Genomic DNA, 17427 nt, shown 5'->3' on the forward strand with positions numbered 1-17427 from the left:
AAGATGCGACAAATCGGGCCCTCATGAACAGAATCGAGCGGCATGAACAAGAGCTCGCTTCTCGCGCCAATCTCGGACCCTATCAGGATTCCGCGTACTCTTCGGGAACAGCTTTAACCAATCCCACGGAAAGAGCGCTTCCCCGGACTCGTCTCGACTTTGAGGCGGTCCACGTTACCCCGCCCGGGATCAGAACGTTACCCGTTTTCGCGCCGTCAGAGAGCAACGGAGCTCCGAGCTCGTCGGTCTTAAATGGTAACGCGAGCTCGCGACGTGACGAGCATCCCCCATCCGGGGACGTCGGGTCAGCAGGGCAGGTCCTCCGCACCTCGGGGGCTCTGGAGGGCTCCTCGGTGAGACTGGATCCAGTCCCGACAGGAGAACTCAGAAATGGGGCGTCACGAGGAATAACGACCGAGGATCTCGGTCTTCCCGGACCTCCGAGTAGCGGCGCATTCAGCGCGCAGTTCCTAACCGAGTACATGAATAAGGCAAGCGCCAAGATGGCCCAAATCCGCTCTAAGGTGCACCTGGCAACAAGCGCAGCCCCAGACATCGATCGCGTGATCGCCGAAACAAGGCGTACCCCGTTCACAGACCGAATCGCGAAGGTTCGCCTTCGTGACGTGGGCAAGCTCCGCCTTCCCGAATACGCGGGTATAACGGACCCGGGAGCGCACCTCCGAGCTTTCAGATTAGCCATAACAAAAGCTTATCTCACCGACGACGAGTGTGAAGCCGGCTACTGCCGTTACTTCGCCGAGAACCTGGTGGGACCGGCGTTGGAATGGTTCGCCACTTTGGAATCTAACTCCATTGACAGCTTCGATCAGCTCGCCTCGGCATTTTTGAAGCAGTATTCAGTCTTTTTCCAAGCTAAGGTGACCGAATCAGACCTTTGGCTTCTCGTCCAAGAAAAAGACGAACCGCTCCGCGATTACATCAATCGCTTCAAGTCAACCAAAGCCAGGATAACCAACCTAAACGACGAGGTTGCCCTGGCAGCCCTTCGGCATGGCTTATGGTACACCTCGAAATTCCGCGAAGAGCTCACCGTTCGACAACCCCCGCCGCTCGACGACGCACTCCATAGGTCGATTAATTTCGCCCGAGCAGAAGAGGAGCGGGCCGCCCTGGCCAAGATCCATAACTCATCAAAAGCACCGTAAATGGTTTTAGTAGTACACCTCGGCGAAGTCAGGCTGGGACGCTCAGCTCCCCGGAGTATTGTGGGCCACCCGAACTACGCCGCGTGGCAGCACGGGCGAGACCGCGTTCTCCTTAGCCTACGGAATTGAGGCCGTAATACCGGCAGAAGTTACCATAGGCAGGATTCGCCGAGCTGTTTCCCCCGAGAATGAGGAGGAAAATAGCGAAGCGCTGCGCGATCACCTCGACGTCATCGACGAAAAGAGAGAACAAGCCTACGTGCGTGTTCAAAATTACCAGAATGCCATCGCTCGCTTCTATAACTCGAAGATCCGACCTCGGCGTTTCGCCGTCGGGGACCGAGTACTCCGTCGAATGTTCGATCACAGAAAAGAAAAGAACGCCGGCAAAATGGGAACCAAATGGGAAGGACCTTTCCGTATCACCGAGGTCGTTCGCAATGGCGTATATCGCCTCGTAGACGAGAGCAACGGTAAAGCCGAGCTCCGGCCTTGGAACGTCATGAACCTCAAAAAATACTTCTAAGAGGTATCCATAATAATCGAACTACGACCTGGCTTGATCCCCTTACGGGGTACGTAGGCAGCTCAATATCCTGAGCGCAGCCACCTTCCCAACTCGATCCGCTCCGCAAAATCTTTCCAAATAAAACGCGAATTTTACCATGACCTGGTGCACCGTTACCAAATATACCAAATCAACAAACAATAACTCTTTCTAACGGCGCGACGAAATTGCCTACAAATAAACGTACCTACGACACCAAACAGCACATGCGAATTTCGCACTGTCTTGCAACCGTTTCAAGCTTTTTCGAACACTTCATCAAAAACAAAAAAAAAACAACAAGGTCAACAGAGCTCTAGCTAACAGTCCGCACCCCACGACCTCACGTGAAAGCAAATAAGATTTCACTACCCAATTTGGAAAACCTCAAAGGACTTCATCCCCAAATAGCAAATTTTTAGTGAATTCTACAGAGTTCACAAATTAAGTGCCCGGGGAACATTTCCCGCTGTCCGTAAGCCGGCCTAGGAGAGTTCCATATACCCCGAGACGTGTGATTTATGACTTATAGGTCATAATTGACGTCGTTCTTTGTAATCCCACGAATCTCTCTCTCCTCTAATCTAAACCGTTCAAACCTTTCGGCTCCACCGTTGGATCCTAGGAGAGAGGGGTAATCATCACGAAGATCTCGGAAGCCGAGATTCATTGAGCCTTCCCCGAGGAAGATCGCGAAACCGAAACGACATGAAAGATTCTCTGGATATTCGCCTTTCAACCCTCCCAAAAATAGGTTAAAAGGCTGGGGGGCAATTGTTGGTGTTGGGTTTCGACGATCATAAGGCCCACCAAATAAGCCCATTAGGGCGTACGCGCAGGCCAGGAAAAGAGGCCCAGTAAGGGCCCATGGAGGAAAACCCGAGCAGGAGGATGAAGTCAACCTGGAGAAGAAATCGGGATTGGGGAGCCGAGATTGCAGCGAGACGTTCAGGAAGGGTTTCGAGGAATTTTAGTTTAAATAGCAGATGAATGTGAAGGACACAACACATGTAATCAAGCTCAGAGCGAATCAATAGAAAAAGTGAATACAAAAGTCCAGTTCGTTGTTTTTCATAGTTCTAAGTCGACTTGTACCGAAAGTCTGCCCAGATCTCATTTTACAAACTTATTCTTCTAATTGTTGTTTCTAGCTCCAACAATGGCCAATTGACAATTGGAATGAAAATATGAATGTGCATGGGAACGGATTAGTTGCTTTATCGATTAGGTGAGGTCACACACTTTATCAATAAAGTTAAAAACCAGGAAATTTAACCTCAAACATTGGATCAATCATAATATTATTGGAATTCCATCGGAAGGCACTAGCGAGGAAGGTTGGGAGGAATCTTGAGTGACAAATCTATGCCAAAAAGAATATTCTTGGGGTTAATGATCGTCATCTTTTCTTTGCTGGCCACATCTTTTCAATAATCGTCTGTATTAGATTTCTTCTATAACAATTAAAAAGGTATTCTAACCAAACAAGTCTCAACATGACAACAAAACAATGTGTGGTGTAATCCCTATATCTCTATAGAATAATACATATTTCTATCGGACGTTATCAGTAGATCCGCATAAAAAAAAAAGGTTTCTTTCATTCCTCTTCCTCATGTCTTTAGAACATTAGTATAAGGATACAGAAAAAAAAAAGGAATATAATATATACTATACTTTTCGTTGTAGATATGTAGCACCACGAACATCCATTACAGTGATGACTCATTTCACTTGGTTGAATGGTTTCATTTTCTTATGCAGATATCAAATTAGTTACGTATGTTGCTCCGTAGGCATTTATATATTTATCACGTCCTTTATATTAAAACCATTGTAGTCGATGATAACACTCTAGTTACTTGCTAGACAAAGCGCATCGCAAACTGTATTCGATGATAACAGAATTGAGGAGATAGCTCCTTTCTTTTTATTGTGGGTAAAAGTTAAAAATCACAAAAGGGGTGTCTGAAAGATACAATTGAAAAATAGACAAGTAGCAAAAGCCATATGTGGTGTTCAAGAAGAAGAAGATATGACAAAAGAATCAATAAACAAATTTGAAGCACATCCCTCCCAATGGTCTCATACTTAAAAAAAATCCCACACACCATATGCTGTTTCTTAAAAATAAGAAGAAAAAAAGAGAGTAATAGAAACTAAAAAAATTAAAATAAAATTATCCTTCTGCAACCCAAAAAAAGACAACCTAAGTAGGAGGGGTGGTTCGGATATTTCAGACATTACCCTTCTGTTAAAAAAGGTCTCTTCTTCTTTTCTTTCCCAACCCAACAATTTACCTTCTAACTCCTGAAAAGATTACTGTTGCTTCTTTCGTGGACTCCAATTGCAGTGACTGGTCAGGCTTTGGTCTTTGGTCACAGCATAATTCTGTTACTACTACACCTTTTCTGGTTACATCATGACTTTGGTAGTTAAAAGAGAGAGATAGAAAGAGAAAGAGAAAGAGGGAAGAGAGAGCCTGAAAAAGGAGAAAGTTAAAATGGAGCAAGCTGGTTCCATGTTTTTGTCTTCTCTCTTTCTCTCTCCAAATCATGCATAGTACATGTACAAGCTGTTTGCTGCTGCACAAGCAATTGAGTTTTCTGTTGGGTGCCAAGCCATATGAAGCAACTTAGTTGTGAAATCATATGCGTTCCCATTCGCCTCTGTTCCGGGACTCTCTGATCCTGCGTCCATAATACAAGTTTTTACTCCACATGAAAACAGTAAAAGTTGGAAAAGGTTTTGCAGTTACTCCGACTACTAACCTCGTCTAACCACGCGTGTCATACTGCCGATAGATCTGGAAGGTCTCGCAGGTGTCTGGATTTGCCTCCTAATTATAGACCATTGATGCAATTGATCAATACATACTTCTATGACGTAAGGTTCGCTATCAATGTTCTCTGATTTCTGATTTACCTCATCGGGTTTTTGCTAGCTTCCAAAGTTGCAGCTTCAGTACTTCCTTGAGATGCTCCAAATACGCGGAATAAATTGCTGGTTCATTAGAAAATTAAGCTTAATAAAATTGGCCATTTGTTCTTCTCTTATACACGATAGAAAAGTATAGTAATGACCAGAAGACAAGCAGCAAACCTGTAGGAACCTGTTGCTACCCTCAATCCATCGCCACTCAGACAACACTCGAATTTATCAAAGATGGAGTCATTTTCATATAGATCGCATAGCTGTAACCGGTGAAACATAATGTGGTTAGTTTCCAAGACAGGATCATCAAAATAAGAGAAGCCACAAAAAAAAGCTCTTACCCTGGGTCTCAGATGTTCATGAACCTGGTAAGATGCGACTGGACCAGAATCCATGTTTATGTCCCACAGCTGAAACATCGAAAAGGGCAGAAGATATTTAAAAAAAAAATGAAGAATAGACCTATATTGGCCCACAATCAGAAAACTATACACATGGGAACCCGATGATTTCAAACCTTGAGCGTCATGTAATCGCGACTAAGTATGTATCTCCCATCTTTTGAGAATTTAATATCTGAAATTGAGGCAATTATCTCTGTGAAAAATGATCTTGACCCAGGTGCTTCTGGTTCTTCAAATCTGTGATATGAAGCAACAATGGTCAGTGGTCTGAAATTTACCCTAATAATCTTCAATTCTAAGTCCTTTCTGATAAGACTAGAGGAAGACTGGAATAACCTACTTCTTACTTCGAACTGTACATGAGTTAACCACATAACAAAACCTGCTCATGTCCGAAAAAAGACTACCTTTTTCAATAAAGGCTAAGGAGAACAGAACTTACAATTTTGTATGAGAATCACATAGAGCTGATTGCCGCATATCAATCAAACGGATGGAGCCTTTTGAACTACTATATGCGAGCATGTTACAATGGATAGGATGGAACTCAGCTGATGTAATTACCTCTGCAGAGACCATGTATCATTTAGAAGCATGCTCAACAAGCAGTAAACGTGAAAAGAACACATTCAAAGCAAAGAGGTTCTTGACATATAAATCAATGTTAAGACCATATAGAATAACTTCTAACAGAATAAGCAAAATAGCATACCAGTTAGGTCTTCCATGTTTGTGGGCTTAACATCAACAATATTGAAACTCTGGTTGCTGATTTCCAAATTCCAGAGATTTACTCGCAGATCATCAGCCGAAATAAAGGTTTCTCCATCACTATAAAAATTAGGGGAATGATAAATTATTGAAGGAACAAAACAATGCAATCCATGCTGAAAGGTAAACATCATGAGTTAAACATATAACTTGAGGGAAAACTTAGGAAAACGATTACCTGCTATTAGAGATTGAATTAATATGGTAATCATGAGCATGAGCATACACTCTTCGGCATCTAGCCACAAGGTTGGTCTCCTGGCTAGTAACCTAAATATGCAGAAAGACCCATTAATTCAAGCAAAGTACTAATTGACTAATGCATGACAGTAAGTTGGTACTGAGTTTTGGTTACAACAAAAGGAACAAGGCCACAAGTTAATTCCCTACGTTTCACAACTCAAGTAGCAGGATCAATAACATGACGAAAATATCCACAATTTCCAGTAAAATAGTGTACAGGCTTGATATCTATATGCATTTAGTTTCCAGAATCCTGAAACTAGAACTCACTTCAATTGACACCCAATAGAAAAGGAAAAAAATATTGCATCGAGTACAACTACCACAGGCAAACGCAGAGATGGGATGCCTCCTGGCGGGAAAGAAAAGTCATTGCTCAGGTAGCCATGTGCTTTATCGGCAGGTAATCCATTAGCAACTAGTTGAGGAGGGCTACTTGAACTTTCTGCTTTCGATGGATCAATATTCATTTCAGAAATTTTCTTGATCTTCTTCTCTTGTACCTGTTTGATCCCAAATGAATGAAAAGTCAAATTATAAGAGTAAATAAACAAAAACTATTTCTCTTTCTTGCATGGAGTCTTGAAAGCATAATTTAGCAGTTTCTAGACCATTTTCATACGTGACGCTATATATATATTACTACACTATAAAGCATATGAAACAAGATTGCGAAAATTAACTTAGTCAGAAAGGAATTGCTAGAAATCGCCTATAATTTGTAGTCATATGATGTAAAGGTACATCTAGATGTCGCACCTTCCAATATTTGATGGTTTTATCGTTTGTGGAAAGCAGAAACAATGCACCATTTGCTGGCTGACACCATCTAATTTTGTTTATTTTCTCCTCTATCTCCAAACTCTTGAGGTAGTCAAACTGAAACAGATTGAAGAGCAAGCTTAATAGAGTAGCATAAGGAACAAAACTTACTCAAAAATAAAATATGGTGATAAATTATTATAATGTACCTCTGGTTCATGACTCTGAAATTCTGTTTTATATCGAAACTCAGGATGCCTGACTGCGTAATCTGTCTGCTCAAGATCTCTCCTGGACCCTCCATGCTGGCAAGTAACAATGCACAATAATGCATTACAGCATACAACATTTTTTGAAAGAAGATTGCATAAATGACGAAAAAGAACCTCACATCTCTAGTATCTGTCCTCTCAAAAAGAACTACTCGGCCCCCACGGTCACCAGTTGCAAGATGGTCTCCACTTTTATCAAATTCGATGGCTGAAATGATGTCAACTGCGGAAGAAAATAGTGCAAACAGAATCGTTACATCAGACGTCACCACTAAATACAAGAAGCTAAAAACATAATAGCCTCGAAATGCAGCTAGTATATTCTTCTACATAACATAGAGAACATAAACCGATAAAGAAGACTACATACAATAACATGAGAGCAGATTAAATTTATCTCATATGGAAAGTATCTCTGAAGACAACCTAGTGACATCGTCAGACTCCCGCAGTCTTATCAGCCAGAAGAGAGCAGATATAGACCAACTCAATATTACAAAATCCAATTCATGAACCAAAAATTGTGACCACTGATAACACTTCACACTTGTCGCTCAAAAACACAATTTCCTCATGTGATTTTCTTAGCTGTTTTTTTAGAGTTGAGAAAGCATTCTACCAGTGGATACAGTATCCATGGCTATGTGCATTGAACAGACAAAAGCTTCAATCTAGGTTACCCTCAAAACTCAACTTAACACTATCATTACCATACAAGATGATTCAAATCAACAAAACAGCTGAAAACTTGAACAAAACTGAGAGCATCCAACTTCACAAGAGTCACTTAAGAGTTAAGGGAATGGAGATGCTCTGATATCATAATCCCTAAGAATCCAAATGTCATAGAACTTAGAAACCCTACTAAACAGTGCAATCAAAGTCACAGTAGAGGAATAAATAATACTCACTAATCCATATCATCCAAATCAGATCCAAACCACAAATCAAACCCTTAACTCCTCAAGGATCTAAAACGAATTAAAAAACAAAAAGGAGAAGCAATATAATAATTCGCAATCTACCAGGGCGTAGATAATAATTACCTTCCTGGACTTCTTCACCGGCGGTTCGCTCACCGAAGACCTGAGAGAATCTCCAGTCTAAAGACGGAGGAGGACCACTAGTAGCGGCGGAGGAAGAGGTAACGTCACCACCGTTCATTTTATCTTTTCAAGTTATATAATCCAACAGAGATGAAGGAATTAAAAAAAAAAAAAAAAAAAAAAAGCCGAGCTTGAAATCTGAGCTTCGAACTTTTCAATCGCCAAATCGAATCGAAGATCGCGACATCACCATAACCAAATCCCTTGATTCACATTCCATTCCATAGTTTTCTTCATGGATTTTTTTTTTTTCCTTCTCGCGATTGAAGAAGCAACTTGATCGATGATTATATTTCTCTCTCTAGATATCTCTCTGTAGAAAATGGAGGAACGATAGAAGAAAAAAAACGCATTCACCTTTTTCTCTCTCTAAAAGGACAAAACTGTAATTACAGTTTTATTTTTATTTTTTATTTATTTTTGTTCCTTGGAGACCAAAACGAAGGAACAAATCATATAAGTTAATGTCTAAACAATACTATAATGTTTTTGTCCTGATTCTAAAGTATTTGTTAGAGATACAAGCGGTGATGTTTTTTATTAGACCGGTAAAATATCAGTGGACGGTGACATATGTATCCGCACTCCATTGGTCAATGGTGGAGGTGCCACTGTTATGTGATGGGGGCAAATGTATAAATATCATTAGTACTCCTTAATCATTATTTTTTTCCCCCAAATTACAGTATCATTCCATTGCACATTGTTTTTCTTTCTGCAAGAACAATATTATAATAAAAATACTTGAACAAAAATAGTTCTCAACATTATAATCTTTAGTATTATTTTTCCATATTAAAGACTATTTACAACCCAACTTTTTTTTTTTCTTCGGTCAAAATTAACTCTTGAGATTATCCAAGCGGTAGAAAAACGATAAATGCAGTACAAATCACACGAATCTCCTTTTTAACTATTAATAAAAGGAAAATACACAACATAGTTTTTGTAAAATTTATATTTTTAATAAATAATTACAAATGGTTATAAATAAATTATAGATAGGTTATAAATTAATCTATATGTATTAATATTAATCGGTTACACCTAAATATTTAGGGATATTCCAAATTGATAATTGATATATTAATGGTAATAAATAAAATCATGGATATTCCAAACTGTATTTTTGGAAGATTTTAATCATACAGTAAAACCTCTATAAATTAATACTCTATAAATTAATAAATACTATAAATTAATAAATTTTGTTGGTCCCAAGTCGGGCCAGTGTAAAAATTAACAATATTCGATAAGATAATAAGATAATAATTTTTTTGAAATCTCCATGTAAAATATGGTCCCAATAATATCATAAATTAATAATCATGTAAATATAAATATATATATATATATATATATAATAGTGTATGTTTCTTCTAAACTCATTTCTATAGAACAATTGTAATGTTATATTTTCAAACTATAATGATATCTCTAAAATATTTTATAACATGTCATACAAATAATTAAATTTTAAATTTTAATTTTTAGATATTCATTATTTACAATTTGATAATTTGACAGATTATAAAAATAGGAGAATTGGTATTATTTTCATAAATTTGAATTTATGTATGTCATGTGTATAAGTCAATTTGTCTATAGTATTAGTAATTTATTGTCAATAATGCTTTCTAAATATTACAAGTTCAATTCCTAAACCATAAAATTTATAACATTCGAAAGTTTAATCTTATTTCGTTATAGTTGTTCCAATTCATAATTTTAAATAATTTAAACAATTAAAAATATATCTATAAATTAATAATTATTAATTTATAGATAAATTAATATCACTATAAATTAATAAAATGTCTTGATCCCAACATTATTAATTTATAGAGGTTTTACTGTATATCACGTTGTTTTCAAAGATCTTTAAACACAATATTACAAATTTATTTTCCACAGATTTTATCAATAGACCACAATGTTAACTAAAGATAGATTACAAAATTGATAGGTTGATTGGTTACAAGTTAAATAGTAGTTTACAAGATAGATTACGAAATAAAATTTAACCAGTGTTATAGCACGAGTACTTATCTAGAATCATTAACAATATAAAACTTACAAAATATGTATCTTTTTTCAAGCCTTCATATTTAGCATATGATTTTATTAGAAAATGTTTTATCTAAAAACAACTTTTTAAAAAATCAGATAAATTATATTTTCTATAAAAATTATAATATAAATAAAATGAATTTCAAGCCGTGCTCTAGCACGGATCTTTAATCTAGTTTAAAAGTATTACTATATTTTATACCAGATAATAGTTTCATTAATTTTTGATTGAAACTACAGAAAAAGTCAAAAAAAATTGTGTAATTTAATAAACTAAACCGGATATAACCGAATAATTGAACCAGTCAGTCCAATTCGATATATAGGAAAGAAGAAGCTTCCTCGTTTAAAAAAGTAATCAAATCAAATCATTTCCTGCGGAAGAAACACGCTTCAGAGTGGGACAGAGGCCAAAATGCCATAAAACAAGAAGAAAAAATCTGGCATGCCAGTGTTTAATCTGCGTGCCATAAAAAATGTGATATTCCTAAATTACCCTTAATGAAATCAGAGACGAAATACAACTAGAACAACTGAGAGAAAATCGGACAACTGGTACAATAGGACAATTAATACAATTGGTACAACTAAGATATAATATTATAATGAGTACAACTGATAGAGAATAGAACAATTGGTACAACTAATATATAAAAGTACAACTAGTACAAATGATCTATACAGTAGGTACAACTGTCATGAAACCAACTAATTATTCTAAACCCTAGCGCCGCCGTCGTCAGATTACTCTTCCTCATTACTTCCTCCGCCATCAACCCCCGATTTTAACCTCTCCATGGCTTCCTCCACCGTCCATTTACTCATCCAGATCTTCCTTCTTCATCACCAACTCGTTTTACACCATCTTTGTTGTTCCTCTTCACTTCCTCCTTCACCGCAAATCCTTATATCCACTGCAAATCATCATCCTTTTCTTAGATTTCACTTTCTCTTCATCACCAACGATTAGAAGAGAAATCTAAGAACATTCAAAAAAAAAAATCTCTCTGTTTTTTAGATCTCGGCGAGGGAGAGAGAGAAAACTGAAAGGAAAAAAATTGAATGAATATTAGGTTAAAAGGTTTTTGGTATTTTCCAAATATTTTGATTTAAATAAATTAAAAAAATAAATAAATAAATGTGATATGGCATTCTAGCTTTTTTTGGCCAATATATGGCATTTTGGACATTGATTCCTTCAGAGCTTATCCCAAATTCGAAAGAACCCTAAATTATTCCGATCTGCTCATTTCTGCCGATTGATCAAAGAATCGACTATTTTTGGAAAAAAGGTGATCGATATGGGTAATACGGACAAGCTGATGAACCAAATCTTTGAATTGAAATTCACGTCAAAGTCTCTGCAGAGGCAATCGAGGAAGTGCGAGAAAGAGGAGAAGTCGGAGAAGCTCAAGGTGAAGAAAGCCATTGAGAAAGGTAACATGGATGGTGCTCGGATCTATGCCGAGAACGCTATTCGCAAGCGCAGCGAGCAGATGAACTACCTTCGTCTCTCCTCTCGCTTGGACGCTGTTGTTGCTCGCCTTGATACTCAGGCCAAGATGGCCACCATCACCAAATCTATGACTAACATTGTCAAATCCCTCGAATCTTCTCTTGCCACCGGTACTTTCACAATCCAATTTACTGACATTTTTGGTGCTCTCAGCATTATAGTATAGATTTGAAAAATTATACCTTTATGGGTTGCTTTTGATGAAATAGCTTGAATTGAAGTAGTGTGTGTGTGGTTACAGAGATTGCTCTCTTTTGTTAAGTTTAGTTTAGTATGGAGGGAGAAGAAGATAGACTGAGTGATTACATTGTACTGTAGCAACTCAGGTTCTCATCTTCTGATATGTTGGTTCATTGCAACAGGCAACTTACAGAAGATGTCAGAGACAATGGACTCGTTTGAGAAACAGTTTGTGAACATGGAAGTTCAAGCTGAGTTCATGGAGAATGCAATGGCTGGCTCGACTTCATTGTCGACTCCAGAGGGAGAAGTTAACAGCTTGATGCAGCAAGTAGCAGATGATTACGGTCTTGAAGTTTCTGTTGGACTGCCTCAGCCTGCTGGTCATGCTATTCCTACCAAGACTGAAGAGAAAGTTGAGGAGGATGATTTATCCAGGAGACTCGCTGAGCTTAAAGCCAGAGGGTAATTTAACGAACCTAACAAACAAACAAAATGTGTTTGGAATCTACTTTTATCAACATGTTGATTTGATACTATTAATCCATGAACGTGATGGGAATGTTTGTGTATATTGCTCACTCTGGAATACGCTTCTGTTATAAAACCTTGAGTCTGCTTTTACAGTGATGTAAGAGCAGATCATGTTTTACTTCTAACATTACTCTGTATTTAGTTCTGATCACCTCTACATATCAAATATACTACCTACTTTTCTGATTTTGTTGCAATAACAGGAGTTACTTCATCGGATATTAAACACTTGATGCTTTAGCACTAGAAATTTCATTAACTACTTGATGTTTGAGATTGACTGTAGAACCCACAAGTGTTGATTACCTTTGATGATCTTTCTGGTAGTACTGTCACCAATATTTCCAGGTCCATAAGGGTATAGATATCACGTTCTGATTGTTAGATAGAGGATGGAAGAGAGCATTTGAGGGTGTTGGGGATACCAGAAGTGGAAAGTAGCCCAGTTTCTGCGATGATGCTAGAAGGTCCTTTTTGCAGAGTTTTTATACTGGTTCTTGAATGGTGTTTGCGGTATTCTAGGTTTGTGGTTGAACGGATGGAGCTGCAGACAGCAGCTTGATGGGATGGGAAGAGGATTTATAAGTTGAGGTATCAGTATCATCTGATTGGTGTAGTGAACCATTCAATATTCTCATGTCTTGTTTATTGTACTTTGCAAGGTCGTTGTTCTTTTATCGATTTCTTTTTTATACACTTGTATATCAACTAATTTTGTGTATATTATTATTAATAGTAATGTGGAAAAATAGAAAAGTGCGAATCTAATTTTTCTGCAAAATAAAAAACAATAAAGTTAAATGGTTAAAGATGCTTTTAGAAACTCCATCATTTTAGTGGGAGTATCACAGAAAAGATTGGTCGTCAATTATTTTTCGTTTATTAATAAGGATGCACATGATGATGATTATTAACATACTATAATACTAATATAGATGATAAAAAAAAAACAAAAGTAGACGACAATGTGCATATTTTAGTGTAAAGATTATATCAACAATTACAATTATATTAACAGTTATATTTTCACGTGTTAAAAATATTTGATTACAACACATCGTTTAAAAATAAAATCGGTCACCAAATTTCAACATTTTTAAAAATGGATATAATTAGTTATATGAATGCTTATTTTAATATGATATATTTTATTGCGACAATGATGCAACCTAGCTAGACAAAATCGCCATACTCTGGGTCCATGCCTAGACCGCTTTCTTGAACACTGCTTCTTACCAAACAATTGAACGACATATCTCATGCAATTTTTGGTAGTTAGGCCCTTAGTATTAATTTTGACTGCAAAATAAAAAAGATTAATCTAAAATTTATCAATCACCTCTAGTAATAAGCTCTCTATTTAATAACCAACCACTTTAGCCCTTCTTCACACACTCACAAACTCACCCTTAAACAGAGTAAAACAAAAAAAACAGAATCATGGCAATTTCATCTTCGTGTTCATCCGTCAAAGCCGTCAACACACGGTGGACATCTCCTTCACCGTCGCCCTCTTCTAGATTCTCCCTCCTCCCTACCTCCCTCCACCGCCGCTACGCAACTAACGTCAAGTTAACGGCAACAAGCGCCGCCTTGAAAACCGTAGAGCAAACGACGTTAACAGAGGATAACAAATTCTCCTCCGTCGGATCTGATTCTGATCAAGACATTCCAACGCTTCCAAAGCCGAGGATCTTAGTCGCCGAGAAACTCGGAGAAGCCGGCCTGAATCTTCTCCGGGACTTCGGCGACGTTGACTGCTCTTACGAGCTTTCCCCCGAGGATCTGAAGAAGAAAGTAGCGGAGAGTGACGCTCTGATCGTGAGAAGCGGAACTAAAGTGACGAGGGAAGTGTTTGAGGCGGCGAAGGGGAGGTTGAAAGTGGTGGGAAGAGCCGGAGTTGGGATTGACAATGTTGATCTGCAGGCTGCAACGGAGCACGGCTGTTTGGTTGTTAATGCTCCCACGGCTAATACAGTTGCTGCCGCCGAACATGGAATAGCTTTGCTTGCTTCTATGGCACGTAACGTCGCTCAGGCCGACGCTTCTATTAAAGCCGGTATGTTCCTGCATACAAAATCTTGATTTAGCCATTTTTATTATGTTTAAATGATATTGAGACATTGATTGACACTTTGTACCAAACTAGATCTAGATTTATTTCTTTTATTAATTTGAAGCTAGCTTATACATTTCATCACGAGAAGAAACTAATCTAACATGTTTTAGATAATTCGTTAATATTTAATATATAGTTATATACTAGTATGAAATACTTTTATACTTGGTTTTTGGTCATCAGATCTTGTCATCTTTGAGAGCCATGGTCCATCTGAATTATTACAACTTAGTGGCGTTGGTCTAGTTTTGTAATTATTGTTCAATATTAGTTGGAGTTACGCAATAATTGTAGAGATAGAAGTGGCAATTATGTCACTCTAGAACTGAAAAGTCTTATTAGCAGTAGAAATTAAATTTGTTTACGTAAGTAGAAACAAAAATATCCAAACGTGACTATTCCTCTTCTCACGATCGTATGTATTTGTATAATTTCTAGTCTTTTTCAAAAATAGATAAATCATATTCCTCTCCAAGTAAGATGGGAAAAAAAAAACAAACACCAAAACAAAATAAACTTGTCAAAGTAAAATATGGTCCCCATATTTGTACTGTCTGCAATATTACTTTCCTCCGAGTCATTCATCATTTACCAACCACAGTGCACAAATTAATTATTGGAGTCTAGTTTCTAAAATCACGAATTTATACTAATTTGACGCGCCACACAACTCTCATGAGTTCCACCCATTCTGGAAATTGAAATTATCATGACTACTAAAATTCGTTATTATTTTTATTATTACAGTTTTTTAATCACCCTTAATTGATTCGGTGTGTAGGAGCAACTTGACTAATTACAATAATGCAGACTTTGTAGGATATTTTAATACACAAAATACACAAGTGGGTCATTTTAAAATAAGCATGTATTATAATTTATATAATTGATAAGACTTAATTATTTGTTTCCGGTACTGTTAATGTGGAATAGTCAGTCAAAACATCAATTACACGATCGAGACATAAAGTGTAGAGATGAAAAATATGACTATTTCTTCTAAGTAATTTTGTCTGTTTTTAATTAATAAATGAGTTCTTTTGTAAGTCTTGTCTTGTAAATCATTTTTGAGTTGACTCATCCGTGGAGTTTGCAGGAAAATGGGAGAGGAGCAAGTACGTCGGCGTATCACTCGTCGGAAAAACCTTGGCCGTGATGGGTTTCGGTAAAGTCGGTACTGAGGTGGCGAGACGAGCCAAGGGTTTAGGCATGAACGTTATCTCTCACGACCCTTACGCGCCAGCTGACAGAGCCAGAGCTCTCGGTGTCGATCTTGTCTCTTTCGACCAAGCTATCTCCACAGCCGATTTCGTGTCTTTGCACATGCCTTTAACTCCGGCCACGAAGAAGGTCTTCAACGACGAAACCTTCTCTAAGATGAAGAAAGGTGTTCGTCTCGTTAATGTCGCTAGAGGAGGTGTTATCGATGAGGATGCTCTCGTTAGAGCTCTCGATGCTGGAATCGTTGCTCAGGCAGCATTAGATGTGTTCTGTGAGGAGCCACCGTCGAAAGACAGTAAATTAATTCAACATGAAAATGTTACTGTCACACCTCATCTTGGAGCTAGCACAAAAGAAGCTCAGGTATCACTTCTTGATCTTCTTGATATTACTTAACGAGTAAATTCATCTCTCTACGCGAAATATTGTTCTAGTTAATGAGATCAATGGTTCTTGATATTTATAGGAAGGTGTAGCCATTGAGATAGCAGAGGCGGTTGCAGGGGCATTGAAAGGAGAGTTATCAGCTACTGCAGTCAATGCTCCAATGGTGGCTCCTGAGGTCTTGTCTGAGTTGACTCCTTACATTGTCTTAGCTGAGAAGATTGGGAGGTTAGCTGTGCAGTTAGTATCTGGAGGTAAAGGAGTACAGTCCATCAAGGTTGTGTATCGGTCAGCTCGTGACCGAGATGATTTGGACACAAGACTACTCCGTGCGATGATCACAAAAGGAATCATTGAACCGATCTCAGATTCATACGTCAACCTGGTGAATGCTGATTTCATAGCTAAGCAAAAGGGTCTTCGTATCAGTGAGGAACGAATGGTGGTTGATACATCACCAGAGTACCCTATTGATTCTATCCAAGTTCAGATTCTGAATGTGGAGTCGAATTTTGCTGGTGCCGTCTCTGAGTCTGGAGATATAAGTATCGAAGGGAAGGTGAAGTACGGAGTGCCGCATTTAACTTGCGTGGGATCATTTGCTGTGGATGTGAGCCTTGAAGGGAATCTGATACTGTGCAGGCAAGTGGATCAACCAGGGATGATTGGACAGGTTGGTAACATACTTGGGGAACAAAACGTGAATGTGAATTTCATGAGTGTTGGAAGAACAGTTGTGAGGAAACAAGCTATAATGGCGATAGGAGTTGATGAAGAACCAAACAGCAAAACACTCGAGAGGATTGGAGGCGTTTCTGCGATTGCAGAGTTTGTGTTTCTGAAACTATAAAGTTTGAGATGGAATTTGCAGTGAGAATAAAACTGTGACACCCGGATTAATTAGGTGTGTTTATCCAGTGGTTAAGCTGTAGAGAATCTGTGGCAGTGTGAGTGAGTGTGAGTCTCTTGGTACTTTTTACATTGGTCTTGATTTGCTTTCTTATGGTATATGTAATGGCAGGTTATGGCTAAAGTCATGTTTCTCTTGTTTCTAGATGTCAAAGAAATGTGTGTGTTTAGGGAAACTGAAATCTTAGGGTTTAGTTGGCCCTTGTGAACTTGTGTGACTAAAATGTGTAATTTGCAAACCTCATTGTAATCTAATGTGAAAATCCATTGAAGTCAGTTTCATTTT

General features: G+C 38.1%; 3 protein-coding genes across 4 annotated transcripts; 2 read left to right on the forward strand and 1 right to left on the reverse strand.

Moving 5' to 3' along the window:
• Nucleotides 1-3612: 3612 nt before the first annotated feature.
• Nucleotides 3613-8690, reverse strand: LOC104756105 (serine/threonine protein phosphatase 2A 55 kDa regulatory subunit B beta isoform). Of its 2 annotated transcripts, none has more exons than XM_010478631.3 (14): nucleotides 8149-8690; nucleotides 7222-7325; nucleotides 7040-7135; nucleotides 6828-6947; nucleotides 6389-6571; nucleotides 6004-6095; nucleotides 5767-5885; nucleotides 5497-5620; nucleotides 5168-5291; nucleotides 4992-5060; nucleotides 4819-4910; nucleotides 4642-4719; nucleotides 4488-4555; nucleotides 3613-4406 (listed from the first exon to the last, which is right to left on the reverse strand). In XM_010478631.3, the coding sequence occupies exons 1-14, from the start codon at nucleotides 8264-8266 to the stop codon at nucleotides 4270-4272; spliced, it is 1524 nt and encodes a 507-aa protein (XP_010476933.1). In that variant the 5' UTR covers nucleotides 8267-8690; the 3' UTR covers nucleotides 3613-4269. The 2 variants fall into 2 exon arrangements, with proteins under 2 accessions (XP_010476933.1, XP_010476934.1); XM_010478632.3 differs by having other exon boundaries at nucleotides 6392-6571; nucleotides 8149-8666.
• Nucleotides 8691-10963: 2273 nt separating this feature from the next.
• LOC104756106 (ESCRT-related protein CHMP1A) lies at nucleotides 10964-12633 on the forward strand. The gene is made up of 2 exons (XM_010478633.3): nucleotides 10964-11904; nucleotides 12157-12633. The coding sequence occupies exons 1-2, from the start codon at nucleotides 11580-11582 to the stop codon at nucleotides 12441-12443; spliced, it is 612 nt and encodes a 203-aa protein (XP_010476935.1). The 5' UTR covers nucleotides 10964-11579; the 3' UTR covers nucleotides 12444-12633.
• A 1112-nt stretch (nucleotides 12634-13745) lies between these two features.
• On the forward strand, nucleotides 13746-17417 carry LOC104756107 (D-3-phosphoglycerate dehydrogenase 2, chloroplastic). The gene is made up of 3 exons (XM_010478634.3): nucleotides 13746-14567; nucleotides 15724-16211; nucleotides 16315-17417. The coding sequence occupies exons 1-3, from the start codon at nucleotides 13949-13951 to the stop codon at nucleotides 17080-17082; spliced, it is 1875 nt and encodes a 624-aa protein (XP_010476936.1). The 5' UTR covers nucleotides 13746-13948; the 3' UTR covers nucleotides 17083-17417.
• Nucleotides 17418-17427: the final 10 nt, after the last annotated feature.

The sequence above is a fragment of the Camelina sativa genome, chromosome 17 (genome assembly GCF_030686135.1).
Source record: "Camelina sativa cultivar CO46 ecotype springtype chromosome 17, ASM3068613v1".
Taxonomy (NCBI): domain Eukaryota; kingdom Viridiplantae; phylum Streptophyta; class Magnoliopsida; order Brassicales; family Brassicaceae; genus Camelina; species Camelina sativa.